At 43.8% G+C, this 22,854-nt stretch overlaps 1 protein-coding gene across 1 annotated transcript; it reads left to right on the top strand.

The window, feature by feature from the left end:
• The first annotated feature begins 1,550 nt into the window (after positions 1-1,550).
• Positions 1,551-21,710, top strand: LOC118404118 (transcription factor HIVEP3-like). The gene is made up of 3 exons (XM_035803109.1): positions 1,551-1,882; positions 10,987-11,073; positions 11,578-21,710. The coding sequence occupies exons 1-3, from the start codon at positions 1,843-1,845 to the stop codon at positions 20,430-20,432; spliced, it is 8,982 nt and encodes a 2,993-aa protein (XP_035659002.1). The 5' UTR covers positions 1,551-1,842; the 3' UTR covers positions 20,433-21,710.
• The last annotated feature ends 1,144 nt before the right edge of the window (positions 21,711-22,854 follow it).

Genomic DNA, 22,854 nt, shown 5'->3' with positions numbered 1-22,854 from the left:
CGCGCGCGCGTACACACACACACACACAAACACACACACACACAAACACACACAAACACATGACACACACAAACACACACACACACGCGCGCGCGCACACACACACACAAACACACACGCACACATGACACACATAAACACACACACACACACGCGCGCGCACACACACACACACACACACACACACAAACACACACACACACACGCGCGCGCACACACACACACACACACACACACACACACACACACACACACACACACACACACACACAGCGGCACTCTTTCTCGCTTTCTCGAAAAAAAAGACCAGTATCGTTGCCCTGAAGTAACCTAAGGCTCCTTCAGTAGTTATACTTGCCAGTGTCCCTACTTCTAAAAGCTGCCTTATTCCTTTAAACCGCCAGTCGGCGTTAGTAATCGGCGTTACAAAATAGCATTAGTCTACAACAAAATGCACAAGACTAGTATATGAATAACTATGATGCAACGAAAGTCATTTAATTTGCTTGCTAAGGTATCACAGTGCACATTTGTTTAACATAACTTGAGAATGCGAAGATAAAAGTTCACCACACAAAATGAATATAGTAACCACACTGCACTGGTTGGCATTTTACTACCTTCATCGCAGACTTCTTGACCGACGGTGTTTATTTTTGGAGGAGCACCAAGTCGTGATTATCAACAATTCTTCTAGCTTTGTCAGGCGAAAGCTGCCCTATAGGTGACTTAACCAATCACAGTTCAGCAAATATGAAGCTAGTGCACACTGCCTTGCTTAGTTCTGAATGCACTGGAATAGCGCTTTGAGGTTGTCCATTACTATTTCTCTGTAAATCGAAGAGAATCGGCAGCTAATAATGAATGAATGAATGGAGACCTTTATTGCACATGGATTCGCGATCATCGTGGATTCACGAAATCCGACATTAAACAAAAAATAAAACAAATCCAGTTTTTTTAGGAAGGGGACATAAGGATAGGTTGGCTCTCTTTGGACCTCTTTCATGTACTATTTATTTCATTGTAGTATTCTTTTCTCTTCTCTTCTCTTCTCTCTCTCTCTCTCTCTCTCCCTCTCTCCTCTCATTGGTTCTTGCCATTACTTGCCATGACCTACGATTTATTGCCTTGCAAATTTCAATTCATGGCCCTTGAAAATGTTGAAATGTTTACCTGAACACCTACTACGTGATGACATGTACAAGGCTGGTGTTTTTAAATTTGGCGGGTAATTTTGGCGCGCCAGACGTCAGGAGTTTCATGAATGAGTCACGCCGCTGTTGCCTGGGCGGCATGACCATCCGGTCACGTGACCTCGCCTTGTGAAAACCCGCAGGTCGGGCTGCTCCGCGATCACTCCGCGTGTAAACACCGCACTCTTTTCTTCCCCTTTTGCATCAACCTGAACCCATCAAACACACCATTCTTACCAATTTTCCCCAATTCTGTCCAAATATTATAATAAGAGATTTATTATTCTATCAGTTTTAAATACTTGAGGTGGAAATGAAAGAAGGAATCTTGGAGAATTCCTGGGAAAACCCAGCGCGGAGGGATAATTATTTGTGGGCGGTAAAACTCCGGGATCTCCGTCTAGCCTCGCTCTGGGGCGTGGCGGGGGATCCATGACGTCATTCCCAGCTCTTGTTTTTTTGTCTGGGAGAGAAAGCCAGTTAAACTTGCACTTTTCGCGACATTTCCACCTGGAATACCGAGTTTTACGCCACAAATAGGAGGTAGAGGACTTGCTGAGTTGTCGGAGAAAGTCCAGAGGACATGTCCGCGCACACTTTGTGGGGAATTCCGCCATAACTTCGCAGAAACCAGGGACTTAAGACCATGCCACGTCGGAAACAAGTCAACCCAAAGCCGTTGAAACGTAAGCATTTTCTCCAACAAATCTACCTTCCTTTTCCGTAAAGTCGCCATTTTTGGCATCCTAGGTTTGTTGGCTGTTATGGAAAGCGATATTTTTGCTGCGTTTGCGGTAGTTTGGGCGGAAATTGAGGAAGGTTTGAGGTAGAACTATGGGGAAATACCTTGCCATGTTTTGGGGTTGCCCTTATTATGTATTCACGAGTAGCGAGTGGTGAGTAGTATGACTCTGAGGTCAGCGCTCGATTCGGGCTTGTTTGCGGCCGAAACGGACAATTTTGCCCACATTTCTGACCACAGCATCAATCCACCACGTCCCCTGATGACCACTACACCCTCTCCGTCCACTCTTGTGGCAGAAAATGGCCCAGTTTCGTCGATTTTTGTGGGGAATCTCGAAATACGTTGTGGGCGATTCCACTCGAAAGAGTTGATAGGGGTGAACAGGTTGTTGTTAGAGTGCCTGCTGTTTGCCTCTAGGCTCATTATCATGTGACACGTTTGTTGTCCTTGTTTTTGTTTCTTAAGCTCACAAACTGCAAAAACATTGAAAAATAGAAAATATGCATCGTCATTTTCTTCATGAACGGCCATTTTTATCGGGAATTTGCCATTGCTAATCATTATTGAAACTGACGTCATTGGTTTGGTAGCGGAATGTTGGGGCATGTGAAATTCATGGAAGCTAGCCAGGTTACACCAGTCATGGGGAAAACTGTAGGACTACATCCTGGCAACCATAGGCAAAATGTATTTTCTTGATTAGGGAAGGGGTTTCCTAGAAAACATACAGTTTTGCGGTCATTTAAATTCTGTAATTCTACCTTTTTTAATGCGATTTGCTTGTCAAAAAGATGTACAGTTGCGATGCATTCAATGATTTCTTTAACATGATTTTTTTTTCTCTAGTTCGTGGTCTCATACTACACTGTAGATGTAGTATGATAGTAGAAAGTACACATTGGTTCAAGTTACATAGTTTGAGGAACCTTCCAATGAATGAACAAAAAATAGGTCAAAACACAATTACAGTAGTCTAATAGTAATACTATCCCTTAGGGGCTACATAGTACAATGTAGAGCATGTACATTGTGTGCAGGCAAATTTTAGACCCATTTCCTCCTTTCTGTTGGACTTTTTTTCAGTTCTCATTCCTTAATTTTCTGTTGATGAAGGTACAGGTGGAAAACAACACCTGTTATTGTGACACCTGTTGTACAGGTAGCAACAACAGCTTTTTAGTAATCTCATGGGGATGTTTAAAGAGGTAACAAAAACACCCCATATGCCCCTCTTCCTAGTCGCCAATCACTTGACAATACCAGTTGTTTTTGTGATATTTGTAGATTTTGTAAAGGCTTTGGAATACAATATGATTCAAGGGGTTTAACTCATAAATAATCAGTTTATTTTATTTTCAACCATCTAGCCTCAGTAAAATTAAGATTTCTGCACATAAAGATTCAGACAAAAGTTAAATTGTATGATTCAATATTCAGTTTTATACTAGTATTGCTATCCAGCATTTTACTAGTATGTTGCAAAAAGTAATATGCCACATTGAAAAAGGATAATGTTTTTTTTCTTTAGATAAAGCTGAAACTGCCTGCCAGAAAAATTAGGAGGATAGCATTGTACTAGACTGTCAATGGAAAATGTTGATGACTGCAAAAAGCACTTAAAGAATTGAGAATAGGGACAATGAAGAGGCTAACATCCAAAATAATTATCTAGCCTATATGCAGGTGCCATCCTAATGTTTCTGTGTCTCCCATACTCTCTACGAACTAGTTAGTTAGAAACGAGTATGGGGGCCGTGGAAGAACAACTAGAATATGGCACCCAGGCGAGCCACCAGTACCCACCCCCTTTTTCAAAGGGACGCTTTGGCCCATGTGCACACTTGTACATTGTACTTTAGACTTCGTACAATAACCTCCAATGCTAGCATTCATTATTGACTCAGGACAACCCTTGTTGTGCAAAGCTCTGCTCTAGTTATTATGATTTTGGTAAAAAAGGTGGACCAAAGCAAGGGAAAGGTTAAAGAACTGTATAAATATTATTCAAGAAAAACTAGCTGAAGTTTAGACAAACAATGAAACAGATGCTTAGGACTGTACCATTCAGTTATGAAACTTTAGAAAAAAATTGAGCATTTAGAGAATATACAGAATAAAAGTTTAAAGTTCATATATAGAGTTGTTGTATTATCTTACAAGTTACATAAGGACCACTTTGCGAATTTGAGCACTGTTTGGGGTTCCTTAGATAATTTTCCCTATTGACACAAGCATTAAAAATTCTGTCTATATTATAGTGACCACCTGTCCGCATACACCTGAGTTTATTGAGTGGTCATCTTGGGCAGTATTGACTGTAACTACCTTGATTTTTCTTAAAGAAGGTTGAACACGTGTAGAAAACAGATAAGTGAGTTGCGAAGGCTGTACTACGATACAGGATATTTGCACAACTTACTTACTAGATGTTTACTGAAGAATGGTGTAGAACTGTGTCAAGCTTTTGTACGTACACGGAAATTCCCCCCCCCCCCCCCACTTACTCGGCATGTATCTCGAAGTGACGCCTATGTGGGCTTGGGTAATGTGCTTGGTTCGATTGGTCGCTTGGCTCTCTCCCAGCTCAAGGGCTGAGGTAAGAACTATTTATAGACGCTCCTGTTTATAAAGATGGAGCATATGTCGTGATGAAGAAGATAAGGTTATGATTATAATAAAGGCTCTCCCTTTTGCCAAAATATTGCAAAATTTAAGAAGAGAATTTAAAGGCAAAAGAGGCAAGACTACTACTAAGTAATTTTGATGAACAATTGAAAGCAAAGTAGTATAGGTAGAGGTTGATAAATAAAAATGCATGGGTGAAAATCAATTTTGGAAAACACCTTTCGGACCATGCAAATATGCATGTACTGTATTGAACTTTTTAATTCCATTCTATGTATGAAATTAAGGCGGTGGTGTTTGCCGCAATCTATCTTTTTAAGTCCGTAAAAATTGTGTGCTTGGAGACAAAATACCTACAACTCAATGGTTACGGCAAGTGTTCATTTGTGGATGCTTTTTGGTGGCTGTGGCTGGGGCTTGGGTTAATTTCCCATTGACACAAGCATTTAAAAAAAAATTCAGTCTACTTTGACCATTTCCTAAATATATGTAAGTGAAATACATGTAGTTGCTACAATATTAGACGAGTTTCATTGTATCAGTCTTTACTTCTTTGATAGTCCCGCTCCCCTTTACCGTTTAAGAGTATGATTTTTAGAACAATAATTAATATGTACAGTCAACACACAGTAGATGATGCTAAGAACTATTTTGAATCATGATGACACTGCATTTTTTCATCCTTTGGCCACCTAAAGTACCTTGCACTGGTTACAATAGGAAGAAGGTTTGTAGAAATACCTTGCAGTTGTTTATTTTTGTTGAGTATCTTACAACCACTGATTTATTATACTAATTTATAGATCGGAAACACCAGTACCAAACGCAAGTGGCATATTTTAAGAATTGGCAATTTTTGTTGGTATTTTTAGAACTTTAGTGATGTCAGCCTTTTTTGGCGAGATTTCAAACTGAAGAAATAAACAAGGTAGACATTTATGTGTGACAAGGCTTTGCATAACTTTTAAAACAATAGAAATATTTCAGCAGAAATCTTACACCTATACCAATTAACACAAGGTACCTAAATGTTGTAGACTATTTTGAAAAAGTAGGCGACAAAAATATGCCATATATCTATATTACATTGCATACACGTACTAGTACAACTATGTAAATTGGTTGTTGCCCAAACAGATTTGACATAAACAGAATTGAACATTTCTTCTTTTCTAGGTTATAAATGATTTTTACGTCACATGTAACAAAATATAGTGGATGTTCTTGTATTGTATTGGTGGTTGACTACTAGCAAATTTTAATTTTGTTTCCTTTCTCACCTCTTACATGAATGCTAAAACTAAGTAAAAGAAAATGTGTTCACTTTCCATTTGTTAAATAAAATTTTCACTTTTGGATGGGCAGTGAAAGTGCCCCAAAAAGAATTGTTATGTAGTTTCAGAATTATTAGTGAATGGCCCTTTAATTGAAACGTCACCTGTGGTTGCTGTATTTTTTTCCCAAAACTTCCTTATTTTGTTTTTTACACCTCCTATTTCAGTTGTGACCAGAATTTTGATAGGACAAAGAAATGATCTAGTAGAAACTAGTTAGTTCTGGTTGAAAGTGGCATATTTGTTGATATACATATCAGGAAATAGGAACCATAATATTTCTGCCTACCCTAGGGCTTGAAATGCACAACAGGAGTTTGTAGCAACAATTTCAGTTTGCAAAAAAAAAAATTAAGGTGGCTTGCAATTTGGCAGCCTAAAAAAAGGGTTGGTGGACAGTATTGGACATTTGGAGTAACACATACCAGTTACTGAGCAAAGAAAAAGATTGGAAAATAGTGTATTTTTAAGTTATTGCAATTCTGGAAAATGAGAAACAAAAGAACACTATTCAAAAGAACCTGCAATGTAAACAGATAATTTGGTCACATAATTTGAAATTGACAAGTTGGTAAACCACAGTTTCCATGTTTCTCCCACATTTTCCCAAGAATAACCCTGGAAAAACCCCAGTGTTAGTTTATCGTGGTGAATTCCTCATTAGCCAATAGCGTCAGTTCCGCCCCGCGTTCCCCCTCGCCTCTGGGATCAGGCCACGTTTTGTTTACTGCCCTCTAGTCACCTGCCCGTTCTCGCCAAACAAGACACGCCACGGCTTTGTCCCAGTTGCCCAACCCTCCCCTACATTATCCCCTCTCCAGGCACCAAGCATCACATGCTGCTATTATCAGCCCATAGACCTGTCAATCATCCCCCCTAGCAACCAATCAGCAGCCAGGTGCCAAGGGTATGACATCATGCTGTGGGAAGCTTTGAAGTATTCTGGGTTGGCCAGCAGCCAATGTAATGATGTAGTACTGTGGGCATTTATAAATAGCCTTCTGTCTGGGGTGGATTTCGGACAAGCACCCAACTCATTGGGAGGTACCATTTGGATAGAAGTCGAGGGGTGGCCGCTTGGATGTTTATGAAACAGGAATCGCTACGTTTTTCCGCCTCTTTAGGCACGGTTTTCTCTAGCTACAGACATCCCTGCAAATTGATGCATACTCCCTGGTGGGACTTGACAAGTTAATTCTTACCTTTTTCAAATTAGACAAGCCAATTTTGTCTGTCAAGATGATGAAGTGGCTACATAGTTTTGGTCCATCATTAGCAGCAAGGTTCTGTCAAATGAAAGAATTGGGGGTGAGGGTCAGGGCTTGAAATTCTGGGTGCATAATGCACACTTTTGTGCACCCGAAATTGGACCTGTGCACCATTTTTTTGACAGAGTACACCAGTGCACTTAAGTAATTCAATTTTAAGGTTATGTAAGTTAAAGTACAACACACCAGTAGTTACTAGTATACAACATATTCTATTTAACCACTTTCATATCCTGCTATGACATACAATTCAAGAATACTACTTTGAATGTTGCAATTTTATTTTTTACTAGCTGAATTGCTCAATGAAGAAAAAATCAGTGCTCAGAAAAATTGCAACAGTGTACTACATACTAGTACATAGGCCTTTTATTTCAATGGGAGAGTGAAAATTTGCAGAAAAAAATATTAAGGACAATTGTCTCTGTCATAAATTTATATGCACAGTGACTGTAGTCATCAAAACTGACAAAAGTGTGGCACAATTTCTAAAACACCTGCAATACATGCATCATCAAGTGTTTGACCCAGGAATACTCGGGGGAAAATTGGCTCATTGTCAGTGGGTGGATGTGCGTCATAGAAGGGCCATTATTTACCTGCGCAGCTGAATGTGATACCTGGGGACCATGGCAAAGGTTAAAAATCAGTCCTAAGTAAAATCAAAGGAACAGTTTTACATGTATGTACAAATGTAGAAGAAATACCCTGTCCCGGAAAAAAGATGTCATACAGTAACTGTTCCACTTTTCATATTCTAGTAATTCTCTTCGCCAAGAAGAGTATGAGATTGCTTGACTTGGGTCTGTATGTAGGTCAACAGCATATAACTCGAGAAATTGTGGATGGAACTTTGTGATTTTTGGTAGGTGTGTAGCAGTTATCGAAAGGAATGCCAAGTTTGAAAACGGTTTACCTGGCGTTTTCCTACGGTACTGCAGCGAGCTTGGTATGTTTTTTGCGGTTTGTTTTTGGCAGCATAAGTCAAAATCTAGCTGGGCGATTTTCACGAAACTTGGTAGGTGTGTAGCGGTTTTGGAGAGGAAGGTCAAGTGCGAAAATGGTTTACCTGGCTCTTACCTATGGTGCTGTAGCGGGATTTGTATGTAAGTGCGTTTGTCTGTAAGCAAGATAACTCGAGAACCCTTGAATGGATCCTGATTATATTTGTTAGGTGGATTGGGGTTAGGAAAACGAAGGTCAAGTTCGATAATGGGCACCCTAGTGTCTGTCTAAGGTACTGCAGCAAAACTTTTAATTTTGGCACTTCGTGTTCTGGACATGCTGTGGTCATGATTTTTGAGTAGTAGATAGCCCTTGAAACAGAGAGTAAGTGCTGTGAGTTTGGACCCCCTAGCGGATTTTTGGGAACTGCAGGCACCGATTTCCGTTCAAACTTTGGACGAGGATAACTTGAGAACGTGTAAACAGATCATCAGGATTTTCGGTATGTAGATAGAATGAGTGATGACTTATACAATGTAATACTAATTATGCAAATCAGTAGCTTATTTGCATAATTAATGAGGAAAGTTCATAAATCCATGCCAACAGCATATAACTCAAGAAGCTGTGTATGGATTTTCATGATATTTAGTATTTGAGTAGCGGCTGCGGAAAAGAAGGTTGTGTTCGAAAATAGTTGACGTAGCATTTTCCGTTAGGACGGTAGTGGGCCGAGTGTGTGCGTCCTTTTGTTTGTGGAATGCATAACTCGAGAAGCCTTGAAAAAATCCTGATGATATTTGGTAGGTGGGTAGGGGTCAGGAAAACGAAGATAAATTATGATTGTGGGCCCCCTAGCGGCTTCCTAAGGTACTGCAGCAAAACTTATTAACAGAAATAAACTGTTCTCTATATATCTCATTTTGACCTATATCTATGGACACAGCTGTTATACAGATGGTTTGCTTGAGGACGCCCTTACACTGGGGACAAAGTCTAAATTGACAAGCATGAAATTCTGATTGACCAGGGATGCTACCAGGTTATCTGTCAGGTCACAGTCTGGTTTTGGTAATGTTTGTGTGTTTGCATGTGAGGAACACAGTTCATGCAGTCATTTGCTATTTAGTAATACATGAATAAGACCTTAAAGTCTTAAATAAAGGCATGATTATTTGGCGAAGAGATGGGTTCGTTGAACTCTAGTTGGATTTGTAGTTGCTTCTAAAAAATTTCAAGTAAAGACACTGTGCAGTTAACGTTCTCAATTTGTGATTTCCATGTGTTTTTGTGCCGGACCCATATTTCTGAGTGGATTTGTGCAGATTTGAGTTTTTGTCACATATGCACAGCCCCTTAATATCAGTTTGCAATATGATGCCTGGCTGAATTGTTCTTCATATAGTCGAGAACGAAAACAAGAAAACATGTTGGTGTTATCTCTCTGTTTGTCAATGTCATTCCTTATGTTGGGTAATATAATACAAATTTCAGTGTAAAAGTTGAGCAAGCATGAGTGAAATGAAATATTGATTTGTCGATTCATAGTTGAACTTTTGAGACACTCCCTTTTTTTAAGGCATGAAGTCATGCCTGTAATGGATGTGGCTTCCCTTAGCAACAAATGCTGCCATGTTGCCATCTGCGTCACAAACCTGGCCACTGTTGTTGCCAAATATATACTACCCGTACCCATCCAGGGACTGTACCATTGCTTCCAAGGAGTAGGGGTGGACAGTGGTGGTTTTATAATACCGTAAAACGGAAAATGTTGGCGATTTCATTTTGGTGTACGGCGAAAGTAGAATGTTCTACACTTAAGTTCGCAACTGAAGCTGCAATGTAGGGTTTAGCTGTAAAAGGGAAAAGTTTGTATTCGAGGGTATAAACAGGTCACTGTGGCACTAAAAAACATAAAACCGCCGTGAACATTTCTTGTTCTACAGTACTCAGGTCTATTTTTAGCATGTTTGTAGAACACAGCAGGTGCCACTGTTTACCTGTTTACTTACCTGTTACAGGTGAAAGGATGGTTGTAAACAGGATGTAACAGTACATAAAGAGAACAAAAGAAAGCACCTTGTGAAGCATCTTATGATCATCTTATGGTTGATAGATTATGTACTGCTGGTGTTGATTAGTGGCTTAGACAACAACCTTATTTTATTACTTATGTGTGTATTATGCATGTACAGGGTAGGGTTGTCTTAAATGTAGGACACTTGAGCTCAGTACACTACAAAGTACCTTTTTTCTCAGACCTGTGGCTGCATGAAGACATTAAGATACATGTACATGCACATGTGAACAAGGCCGAAAGACCATCAGATTTCTGAGGCACACATTGCACATAGTGTGGTGGCAAGGTTGCCCTATGGCTAGGGTTGATGAACTTGATCACTAAGAATCTAGATGTTCTGATCATAAGTTAAAATCTCTATGAAAAAAAAAAATTCACAGGTCTTGATGGCAAGTGTGCAGATGTTGACACACATGATAGAACTCTAAAGATTTGCCCCAATGTTGTGCTCTTGGGAATGGCTCTTGACATTGTAGAATTCACTTAGATATAATTTTTATCCATCCTTTTGTGTGGGACATGTATATGGTATATAGCTGGCAGCCCGCTGTGTTTTAGGAGAGCAACACTTTGAGCAGATCAAACTTTACAGTATGGACTTATGTAGCTTGTAATTACTCTACAACATTGCTGCGTTACACCTACTGTAAGTACAATGTAGTTTTCTGGTTACGTGAAACAAATGAAAAACAATAACAATCTTCACTAACCTTAACTGTTAGACAAATTGCCCAGAAACCAAGTGGTACCAGACTATGCTAATTAAGTATGACCCATTTTACTTTTTTCTCAGGGCAAAGAGAGGAGGCAGAAGAGCTGCTGAGGAAGGTGAATGAGACCAGCAGTCCAACTCCAGAGGAGGATGGAGAAGAAGTCAAAGGTTAACATTATTTCTTAACTCTTTCTAATTACCACTGTACAATTGTAGGAGCCTATTTCTTGCCCTTTTAGTTTTACTCATACTCATATTATGAGTATATTCATGAGTCGTAATTAGGCAACTGCAGTGCTTATTATACTCACTCGCCCACTTGCAATCACAACCACATTTTGCTCAAGTGCAACTTAGATTTTGGACTTGGAATACCACTTTTCCCCCACCAACATGTATTTCTTGATAAGATAAAACAGTAGTTACATGTGACTGGAAGAAAAGACAATGGATAAGTAACTGATTTGATTAAGTGATAACTTGGAAGTAGGGCAACCTGAAAGTTGATGGTGCAACCTGGCCTTTGCCTCAGGTTGCCACCTTGGCAATCTGGTTGAAAAAGTATTTTGAGCACTGGGCTACTTTTTATGATTGGTGGATGCTTGAATCTGATGTAATGCCTCAGATTGGTTTGGACTTCAATGGTTTTTAATGACTGTTTTGATTTTTCAGGTGAGGAAGCGCAGGCTGCTGGGAAGCCTGATCAAGTTGACACACAGCTGCCCAAGAGACAACGGATAGGAACACGGTCAGCAAACAAAGACAATAAGAGTCAGCAACAGGCAACGAAAAATAAGAAAGCCACCCCAAAAGCTGACCCAGAGGTCACCAAAAGCAGTCAAAATGGCAGAAAGGTGCAGAAGAAACCACAGGGTAAAGGTCGGGGCAAAGGTCGCGGTAGGGGTCAGCGGCAGCCCAAACCCTCTACAAAATTACCTTCTCCAAAGGCCAACAACCACGACGAAAACTCGCTGGACCAGTTTGAACTGGCTGATGAGGACACCAAGTCTGGTAAGGAGGTGGAAAAGGAGATCGTTGAGAAACCGAAGCCCAAGACCGCAGTGTCAGAGAAGCCCAGCTCCAAGCGAACAAGGGAGCCAATGAAAAGCAGCCCTGACGGCAAAACCGAAGTTGTAGAATCAGCCCAAACCGAGCCTGATGAACAAACCAACATGACCGACCTGGAGGTTCAGGCGAGAAACGAGGCACTGGAGGCCCTGTTGCAGATTACGGACTCTGAGCTGAATAAGATGGACAGGTCGCCAAGCTCAGCGCAACCGCCATTCCCTCCCCAAGTTAGCAACAGCCCCGCCCAGCAACCCACAGGTCAAAGGTCACATCCTGCAGAAAGCCCAGCTGTAGTCGCCATGCCAACAGGTGTTCTGAGAGCAGTGCATGATGGGAGGGGAGATGTGCAGTATCATGCAGCTGTGGAACAGCAGGCTTTAAAGCTTCTGTACACAAAGCAATCTGGGGTTGCAGAGAGTCACATGCTGTACAGGGCATCGAAAATTATGGGCAAGACTGACTTGGTGGAAACAATGAAGCAAGAAGAGCTGGCCAAGCAGGAGAAGAAGCAGAAGAAGGCTGGCCGGCATGTTTGTCCTTATTGTGGAAGAGGCTGTGCCAAACCAAGTGTTCTGAAGAAGCACATTCGGTCTCACACCGGTGAAAGACCTTACCCCTGCGTACCATGTGGCTTTGCATTTAAGACCAAAAGTAACTTGTACAAGCACCGTAAGTCCCATGCACATGCGCTTAAAGCAGGCCTGGTGACCAATCCTGATGGCTCGAAGATCGAAGCAATGGATGACATCATAGACGACGGCGTCGACACAACAGACAGTGAGGACGACTCTGACGAAACGGTCGAGGGGAAAGTCAGCGAAGGCTCCGACCATGCGCAAAAACTTCTGGCAAGCAATATGCGGATTCCAAGCTCGTACGCGATGCCCGTCCACATGTCAGTATCATCAGCCGGAAGTAATACCGATGACCCTGGACTTTCCGAGGGGCTGGCCTCCAAGATGAGAGTCCCATATCCGTCGCCGCAGCCCAACCAATCACAGCCCATGTACTTCGTACCGGGCAGGGAGGGCAGCCAAGTGCAAATGCATCCGGACAAGTTTGTGCTCATCCAGCCACAGGTGTCGCAGGTACCGAGTGGGCTTCCTGTCAACATGCCGGTTCACATGAGGCCCGCGGTGCAGACGCTGGCGCAAACCGTCCGTGAACGCCTAGCAGCCAAGTCACAGGAGAACCTCGCGGACAAGTCGCGACAGGAGGCCTTACGACAACGGCGGATGGCCATTTCCAACCTCTCCCCCCTGCCTCCTTTGAAAACGAGCAACTTTGGAAACATGATGTCATTGTCCATGTCCTCTCTTCCAGATGTAGGACAGCAGTCAACTCCGACCTCCATGGTTCCTAGGCAACAGGCTGTCCAAACTATGTCTTCACCTTTGACCCCCGGGTCAAAGTCAGTCTCCATGTCAAACGTCGCCAGCAAGGACTCATCCCAGCAGCCTCAGCGAAGCCTCGACCGAGAGAGTCTCCACGAACGCATCATGCAACTCATCAACCAGAACGAGGCAATTGTCGAGAGCCAGAGCCTTGAGAACGTGAAGCCGCGCCGCATGTCGGGATCTCGCAGGTCGAGTATCGAGTCGCCCAAACCGACAAGCATGGGATACCTGGACCTGATGAAGAAGTCAAGCCCAGAGGTGACCCAACAGATGAACTCACAGAGCATCCAGGGAAGGAGAGGGTCACTGGGAAACCTGTCTGAAATGCAAACTCTAGGGGCTGGGATTCCCCCAATGACTCCAGTCACAACCATCTCATTCTCACTGTCTCCTTCTCCATCCATGGGCCTGGTTGCCATAGCAACAACAGCACCTGCATCCCCATTGGTCACCGCTACAGGCTTCATAGCAACCCCGCCTAGCAACGGTTCATCGCGAGGATCAAGTCCTGTTGTACAGCTTCCCACAAGGGCTGAAGTTCTTTCCTTTCAAATGACTCATAAGAAAGGCACAGAGAAGGAAATGTCAGAAAAGTGGAGCGGGCCTCAAGGGAAAGGGACAGAGCCACAACTCACGAGCCCTCTTGTCCCCATCAATGTAAATAGCGTGCAAACGTCTGCCCATTTCACAAGTACGGCCGCAGCGACAAGCGGTACAGCCACACAAGCGGGGCCAGAAACAGGGAGCAGTATGATCAAGGAGCTTCTGTTGAGTAGAGGCAGGATTCAGACGGAGATGATGAAGTCTAGTACGGAGAGGGATCTCCCAAAACATCCCACTTATGCAAATCCCCTGGAGTTGCAAACTTCTGTGCGGATGATACAGAAGGAGGACCGGGTCCTCCACAGCCCAAAGAAGCGGAAACTTTACGAAGAGATGCAAGCAAAGGCCCAACGTCAGGCCATGGCCGCACTTCAACAAAGCGGCAGCCAGGCCACAGTAGAGGGACCCCCGCTGAAAATCTTCTTGGAGGAAGGAAGAGTATTGTCTCCTAACGTTAGGGAGAATTCACCCCATTATGCAACCAGTGCAACCAACATGGCAGCCAGACCATCAGAAGGTAGTTCTACTCCATTAGAAACCAACTCAAGTCAATCCTCGTCTAGTCAGGAGGCAGGCCAACAGGTACACAGCAACTATCAACCTGCAATACAAAAGGAAACAAAAGACCAACAAGGGGAGAAGACTGTGTTGTTAACAAAGAGTGACACTTTCTCTCAACTTCCAAGTGAAAAGCTTCCTCCGAAAAAGAAGCTCCTCTATGCAGGAATGCACAGTCCGAACCCAGAGGCAAGGCTAGCTATGGGGGAGGGCTCAAGTGGGTTACAAACCGCTATGTCACAGCAAGGAACAGCTGCAGATGTTAAGAAGACATCAGGTAACGTCTTACAGCCACTCCAGAGTCTGTATCGCCTGGCAAACATCAAGGATCCTCCGGCTGCATTCATGACAAAACCAGACGTCTCTAGTACTGTAGCAGATCCTAATATTGCAGTATCATCCTTGACACGAGCTATGGAAAGAGACAAAGAAGTTTCATCTTCTGCCGTAAGACCTGAACAGCTTGTGCAACCTGTTTCAGAAAAGCCAAGCAGTTTTGGAAATGATAGTCAAGTACAGAAAGGGCATGTTTCTACACCTGTGGTTTCAACTCAGTCACTCCAGTCTGTTGGTACAGCGGAACACAAGCTTTCTAGTGGTCTGTCGTCATACTCCATTGGACAGCAGTCTCATCAGGCAGTGACACTAGATAAGATTGTGACAGTTCCTGCAGCTGGACAACACTACTCTTTATCAGCTGCAAACAGCAGTGCCAGAACAGCAGATGTTGGACAGCTTAGTTCACCACTTGCTGTGACGCAAGAGAAGAAATTGTTGCCCCAATCTCTCAGCCACGCAACACAAAAACCAAAGGAGGGAGTGATGGGTACAGCACCGTTTATCCAGAGCACAGCACACCGACAGGAGGGAACAGCACATCAAGGGAAGACAGCAGGAATTCATGGTCCTCCTGGGCAGCTGACACCTTACACGGGACAGCTGGCTGTGCAATTTTCTCAACAGACAGCACAAGTTGCCAAACACCATTCACAGCAGGGACAAGGCACTGAACCCCACTCGCAACATGCTGCGCCCTCAAACATTCAAATCCAGTTGAAAAAGTCGCCAAGTGAGGAACAAGTCCTTCACAGCCGAGGTCAACAGATGCAAACAACAGCTCAAGAGGAGGTCCAACACGACAGGCAAAGCAACCCTCCGAGGGCAGACCCTAACACGTCAACACGACACAGGGTGCCCTACGTCACCTTTGAGAGAGGGAAGGAGAATATTGTTGTCATTAACGTCCCTGCACCAGCTCCGCCCAGGGAAATGCAGAGCATGAAACTGGAACAGACAGGGAACATCATCAAAGCAAACATCATGCCAGGGGCGGGAGGGCAGCAGAGGATGCTGGTCCAGATGGCGGTACCACTCGGCGGGCAGACTGTCCCGACCAATCAGAGCTCTCTCGTCTCTCCACCCATGCAGGGGATTGGGATGGGTCAGAGACAGCAGAAGGTTGCCATGGCGCGCGCACAGATGCAAGGAGCGGCCATTAAACCTGACCAGTTCGGCAAAACTGTGGAGGTCATGGCCAGCCTGCAGCCAGTCGCACTCTTAACGTTCTGTACCCTCCACCGGCCTCAACCAATCCACTTGGAGCAGGGATCGAACCAGTCTATTTCCATGTATGCAAAGTGGAACATCGTTCCCTCTTCCATCGATGTCCGTGGCAATCTCTCTCTGTACAACTCGCAAGTCAACAAGCGGAAATATCGGCGTGGAATCACAACGATAGCGAACTCAACACAGCCGAGGGGCGGAATATTGACTCCATCCAGCTTCTGGAGTTCTCGACACAAGGTAAAAGCAACGCAACAAGCCTTACAGGTGAAAGGTCAAACACCACAACCAACCAAAGAGGAGACCGTACCACAAGCAGGAGAGGGGGCGACGGCAGAGGGTGAGGTGTCAGATAGCAGGAAAAAGCTGAAAGAGGCCATCAGGGCCAAAAACGAGCCACTGAGAGTGAAAATCTTTGATGGCGGTTATAAATCCAACGAAGACTATGTGTACGTGAGAGGGAGGGGTCGGGGAAAGTATGTGTGCGAGGATTGCGGAATACGCTGCAAGAAACCGAGCATGTTGAAGAAGCACATCAGGACCCACACGGACGTCAGGCCCTACCACTGCAAGTATTGCAACTTCTCCTTCAAAACCAAAGGCAACCTGACCAAGCACATGAAGTCCAAGGCTCACAGTAAGAAGTGCCTGGAGACGGGTGTACCGGTAGAGGATGGGGCAGTGGACGAAACCGGAGAGGAAACTGCCTCTAGTACGGGGCAGGATGCCGGTGTCGAAGATCACCAGTTTTCAGACGCGGAGACAACGGACTCCGCGGAGGACGAAGAAACGGAGAGCGAAAATGAAAACGATGATGAAGACGATGAGGAAGAAGTTGTCGAGATTCAAGATTCGGGCATTTCTCAAGGAGGTGGTGCTCTTAGCTCATCCAGTATGCAAACGCCGGAACTGTTCTCTATGTATCCCCATTCTCTGTCTGTGTCTAGCATAGGCCTGAGCACCATCTATGGAAAGTCGGTGAGTCTGTCCCAGAATCCAACTCCGTTGGCGTCACCGCCCGCAAGTCTACCTGCACCCGAAGAGCTGTCCAAGACGATACAGAAGACTGTTAGGGATCTCGAGGGGAAGGAAGATGGCTCGAAAATCCAGGAGAGTGGTAGACTTGACTTGCTCGCTGAAGCCTTAAAGGTTCGGACCAAACCAGCTACCGTGCCGCCGCCACTGACGATCGGTTCAACTCAGGCTGGTATGGGGTTTTGGGGGCTAACACAGTCTCTAAAACAGCCGCAAACTTCAGTAATTCCACCAACAAGCTTCCAGCTACCCCCTCCACAGCCTCCAGAGCAGCGGACGCCAGAAAAACCGAACTCTTTGACGCCACAAGTCTCATCTCCTTTACCGCCTGTACTAACCCCACAGAAGACGTTTGCACATGGCCCACCCCTTCCTAGCCCCTTGTTGCTAAGCCCACCACCGTTGTTGGACAAGCATGGCTATGTGACCTCTCAAATAATCTCAGCCAACCAGCCCCTGCCAGGGCATAAGACAGGAAAGACAGCAATGCCACAAAAGCAAGATGTCGTGTCAGTTCGTTTGCTCGCTGAAAAGGGGAACCCAGTCATGTCTAGTATGCCTGGATCTGTGGCTGAAGAAAAGGGTCTGCAAAAGGAGCACACTATTGAGAAAAAGCCACCTTCAACAAATCCACAGTTTAAGCAGTTACCTCACCTTGTACCTGAAGCAGACAGACAGGCTGACTTACACCACACTCAAGTCCAGGTAAAAAATGAAACAACAGAGCCAAAGGTCAAAGTTGAAACAGCTGAGAAGCTCAGCCAATCACAGAGAGAGGACGCCACTCCACAGCATGAAAGTCTCATCAGTACAAAAACTGTTGATGCCATGCAGCTAATTTCCGAGAGAGAAAAACCATTGGAGGGGGAAATTCAACAAGTCATGCATGCTAACATACAGGATGGTGATTCCAGCCAAACAAAGGTTATTGTGACAAAAGACGGACAGGTCGAAGAGTTCCACACATGCCATCTATGCAAACGTGCTTTCCAGTGGGGGCGAATGTTGCAGGAACACATGAGAGCCCACGTAGAGGAGCGTCCGTTCACGTGTAAGGAATGCGCCGTGTCGTTTCGAACCAAGGGGCACCTTAGTAAACACGAGCGCTCGCAAACCCACCATCTCAAGGTTGAGGCCGACGCCCAGTTCATGGAGTGGAACGAAGTTGAAGTTGTCGACTCCACAAATGACCCGCGGCCTTTCAAGTGCAAGGAGTGTAAGGTTGCATTCCGTATCCCTGGTCACTTGGCTAAACACCTCAGGTCAAAGGGGCACGCCTATGCTGTAGAGAGACAAGAACGCATACATCAGCTTGATGGAAGCAGTTCGGCACAGATCAGTCCTGGGTCTCTAAAAACTGGTCTCCAGAAGAACACAGGAGATGTGGGGGTGGGTACTGCAGAGGGAGCGGCAGGAAGGGAGCTGATTCAACATGGGGATTTGAAGTCTCAAACTAGTCCCTCATGTAGCAAAACGTCCAGTGAAACACTGATGAATGTAGGGCTTAAGAAGGAGGTGACTGCTCGCGGAAGGATCCGAAGCATCTCGGAGACGGAAGCAGAGAAGTTAGGGCGAGAGAAGCACCTCTTCGAGAGGTTCACTCGGGAGAGGACGATATCAGAAACGGAGGCGTACGCCCCTCAGATGAGGGTGGCTGCAGGCATGGTGCCTCTTCGGATCTCCACGTCATCCATGGCCCCAGCTGCTCACTACATCCTCCCGCAAACATCAGGACAAGTTCTCCAGCAGTTACCTGGGATCATGTACGCCCAGGCGCAGCCCATGTCACCAAGGCTGGCCAAAACTCACATTCCCATCCAGCCCGCCCTGCCGACAAACTCGACAGGCGTCCGAACCGTCATGCAGCCTTCCCTTGCCATCGTTCCTCAAGTCGTGGCGACCGACGGAAAGACAGCAATTGTGGGTACCCCAGTTTCCATGCCTTCGACGTTACCCATGCAGCCGTTGCTTATTCCACAGGAGCAGGCACGAAATCCGGGTGCACCGGGGCAGCCCCAGATTTTACCTCGTATGACGGCACCGGGACTTCTTATGCCGGTCACCCCCCAACACCATCAAACGCCATCTCCTGCAGTGCCTAGTACAGCAGGGGCCCAACATAGGCTCCAGATGATATCACTAGCAAAGGGGTCGGTTCCATTTATCGTTACAGCACCTACCATGTCTCCGATCTCTCCTGGTGCGCCGAGCTCGGTCAATGTGCATGGCGCTCCACCGTCGTCCGTGCTTGCCAACATCAGCCCTGGAAGCTACAGCCCACAGAGCAGCGATCTTGCTGCACGCACGTGTCCTCACTGCAAACGGTCTTTCAAGAGTGCGCGGTACGTCTCCAAGCACATCCAGACGCGCCACTCCGGGGTTAAGAACTTCAAATGTCCGTACGAGGGATGCGATAAGGAGTACGCCATCAAAGAGTCGTACAAGTATCACATCAGCACGCACGAGAGGAACAGTAACCGACAAGCCTCGCTTGAACAACAAGAAAACGTTAAAAGACAACGAACAATATCGGAGCAAACTGATAGCAGTATAGAAACTATGTCTGGTCCCAGTGTGGAAAAGAGTCATCAAAGTTTAGGTGAAACCAGTGCTCAGTCTGTTCCAAGTCAGCAAATAGTGTCAATCGGTCAGGATGAAAGGAAAGATAAGAAAGACAAGATAGAAGAGCCTTTACAATGCAAAGACACAGAAGTTAAAGCAGGGGAAAGTACCAAAGAAGAAGATCAGCAGACAATAGATGAGAACACAAAGGGAACAATGACAAAAGAATCAAGTCCTGTACCAGTTGATACAAAAAAGGATTGTGATAACCTTGCAATAGTGGAATCTTCGAAAGACACTGACGAGTTTACAAAAAGCAGTGAGGACACAGTTGGTTTCAAAGAAGAGACGTGTATAACTGCAGTTCCCATTCCAGGCACTAGAGGGCAAGGTGGCAAACAGGGAGTCGAGACAAGACGCAAACGAAAACTGAGAGAACAAGTGACCGTGAAACATACGTCACCAAAAACTAGAAAAAAGGACTCTGCAAAGGTTCAACAACAGACAAATACCACTCCCAAAAAACTGTCAGAAAAGAGGAAACCCAGAACTGCGGTAGAGTCTACAAGAGGAGGTACATCCAAAACAAACTCTAGTTTGTTATCTCATAAGTTAGAAACTCCAATTAATGCAGATACACAGACTTATAAACAGACAACCGAATCACTAGATGGCAATGAAAGAAAGGTTGAAGAAAGCGAGTCCAAATTAAAGGACAAAGAGGAAGAGAATAGACTTTGAATATAAATTAGAAAGGCAAAATGTTTTCACTGATTGGACCAAAAAGGGTTTATCATTGTACAGGCTGTATTGACTTAGTTCAGGGTCTAAAAGAAAAGTATTTTATTAGGCCATGAAATGGCAAATTTTTCAGTTATTTTGAGAATTATTTTCCATGAACTGTTGCATACTATGAGGAGGATGTGCTCTGTGTGTAATTTTTTTCCTCAATGCTAGATTTATATGTTATAGGATCCCTGAACTGATTTGATACAGTCTGTGGAGTTTATGTTTCCATATTGCTTTCACCATACTCCAGTGAAGAAGCGCTGACTGAATGTATCATTACATTTTCTTCTTAATACTTAACATTTCATAGAAATGATCAGGATATTGCTCAATAGCAGCTACATTTAAACTCTAAGATTTCTCATAACCCCTTACAGTAATTAATTTTTGGTAGACCATTTAAGAACTGACTGTGAACAAGTAACCAAATCAGAGGAGCTTTTCTTGTCCAATTCCAACAGATTGAATATAATTATTACTTTAAGCCATGCTCTGACACAAAACATTGAACAAATTTTTTTTTTTTCATTTTGGTCATAGATAATCTGGTTATAGCATTTTGTCCAGTCTGATTTGGTGGTCATATAAATACATTATAGTGTATTTCTTTGCATCCATTGTTTTGTCCTGTCAGACCCTATCAATACATTTTTATTAATTTGTATCTGATCTTTACTAAGATGCTGAAGTAAGCATACTACATATGTGCAAAAGTTTAGCTCAGAAAAGTATCCAAAGTTCATCACAGAGGTAAGGAAATTATAACAGTTACTGATTCAAAACTTTGTCATTCTGCATCAGCCACTTCTTTATTACATCAGGCAACCATTTCACAATGTCTACATAATTCTGATTATTATTTGGCTCCCACCCTTAGAGTGTTGCCAAAAATTGCCCATTTTTTGTGGGTAGCAATACCATTACAAAAGGGTCATAACAAGAATTTGATACATCTTTACCTTATGTATGAATTCAGATATTCCAATCCAAAAAATGAAGCAAAACTATTTGTTGGGTCTGACAAAGGACAAAAGTTACCAATGATTTCAAAAGTTTCTGTCAAACTCTGAGGACAATACCACAAGAGAGATGCAGAGATAGATGTTTATTTTGTTAGATGATCCAATTGTACAGAAAACATTCGATAGAGAGAGAGATACATAACTGTATTACCTCTAAGACTAAGAGCAGTTTGGTATGAGATTAAAGATATAATGCTGGAAAAGTCTACATGGTTGTCGCATTGTTTTCTGTGACCAGAAGATTCTGTTCTGAAAGGATACAATTGTATAAGTTGTTTTTGGATAATAGAGTTTTCTTTTACACAACCAGTCAATATTAGTACTGACGTTTTGATGTCTGTCAGACATCTTCCTCAGAGCTTCTAACTGGAGTTCTGCTTCTCGCTGCTTTATGTAACAGATGTAGGTGGCGCTTTTGCAGCAAGAACACAATCCCAAACGTGTCTGAGTTTGTACCCCCCTCATCACAGTTCATAAAATTACTGGAGTTGACTTCCTTATCTTAACTGCTTATCCTTAAGCAGAACTTAAGTTAGAAGCTCTGAGGAAGATGCCTGACAGGCATTAAAACATCAGCAGGTAATTTCAACTGGTTGTGTAAAAGAACGCTCTACTATCCAATGACCTACCAACCTGATGAAATAATTTTTGGATGTATTGTTTTTACCTCATGATCAACGAGTAATGGAGGATGTTATGTGTGTGGTTGAGACAGTATGTCTGTGTTTTTCGGGACATTCGTGATCAGTTTAACTAAAGAACGCCTGCAAGGATTGTGATGATAGTTGGTACTTGTGTACTTCTTGGAAGAACAAAGTTCAGGTCCAAGTCTGGGCCCCCTGGTGGCTATACTGGATGCTGCAGCAGAATGTAGAGTTTGTGTATTTTTTGTTCTGGGTATTCTGTGGTCTCGTTGAGATTGTCTCAGATGGTTTTTATTAATCATTGTGTTCTGAATAGTTGTTACTCATCCCACCTACAAATAATCTCCAAGCAGATCTTACGTTGCCATAAGATAGCATCAAAGCTGGCCAAAGATAGAGTATTAAGCCGGCCAAAGGGAGTCAAACAGGCCCGTTTGACCCTTTGGCCAGCTATACTTTTTGCATGGCTAGCTTTGATACTATCTTATGGCACCATAGGATCTGCTTGGAGATGTGGAAGATACAGCAGACCTCAGAACCATTGTCAGGTAAAACAGTTTGACTTTTGTTGTGTTTATACAAAGATCTTTATGATTCTGTCATGATTTTGCATTGTGCTGGCATGCCATTTTGTTGGTTAGCATGGAGTATACAGAAACTTGCTCAACACAGCAGCTTTCTATCAAAATTTTACCTGTAGAGTTATAC

Source organism: Branchiostoma floridae, chromosome 17 (assembly GCF_000003815.2).
Source record: "Branchiostoma floridae strain S238N-H82 chromosome 17, Bfl_VNyyK, whole genome shotgun sequence".
Taxonomy (NCBI): Eukaryota; Metazoa; Chordata; class Leptocardii; order Amphioxiformes; family Branchiostomatidae; genus Branchiostoma; species Branchiostoma floridae.
Note: the sequence above shows the minus strand (reverse complement) of the source record. Positions and strands in the feature narration are given on the sequence as shown.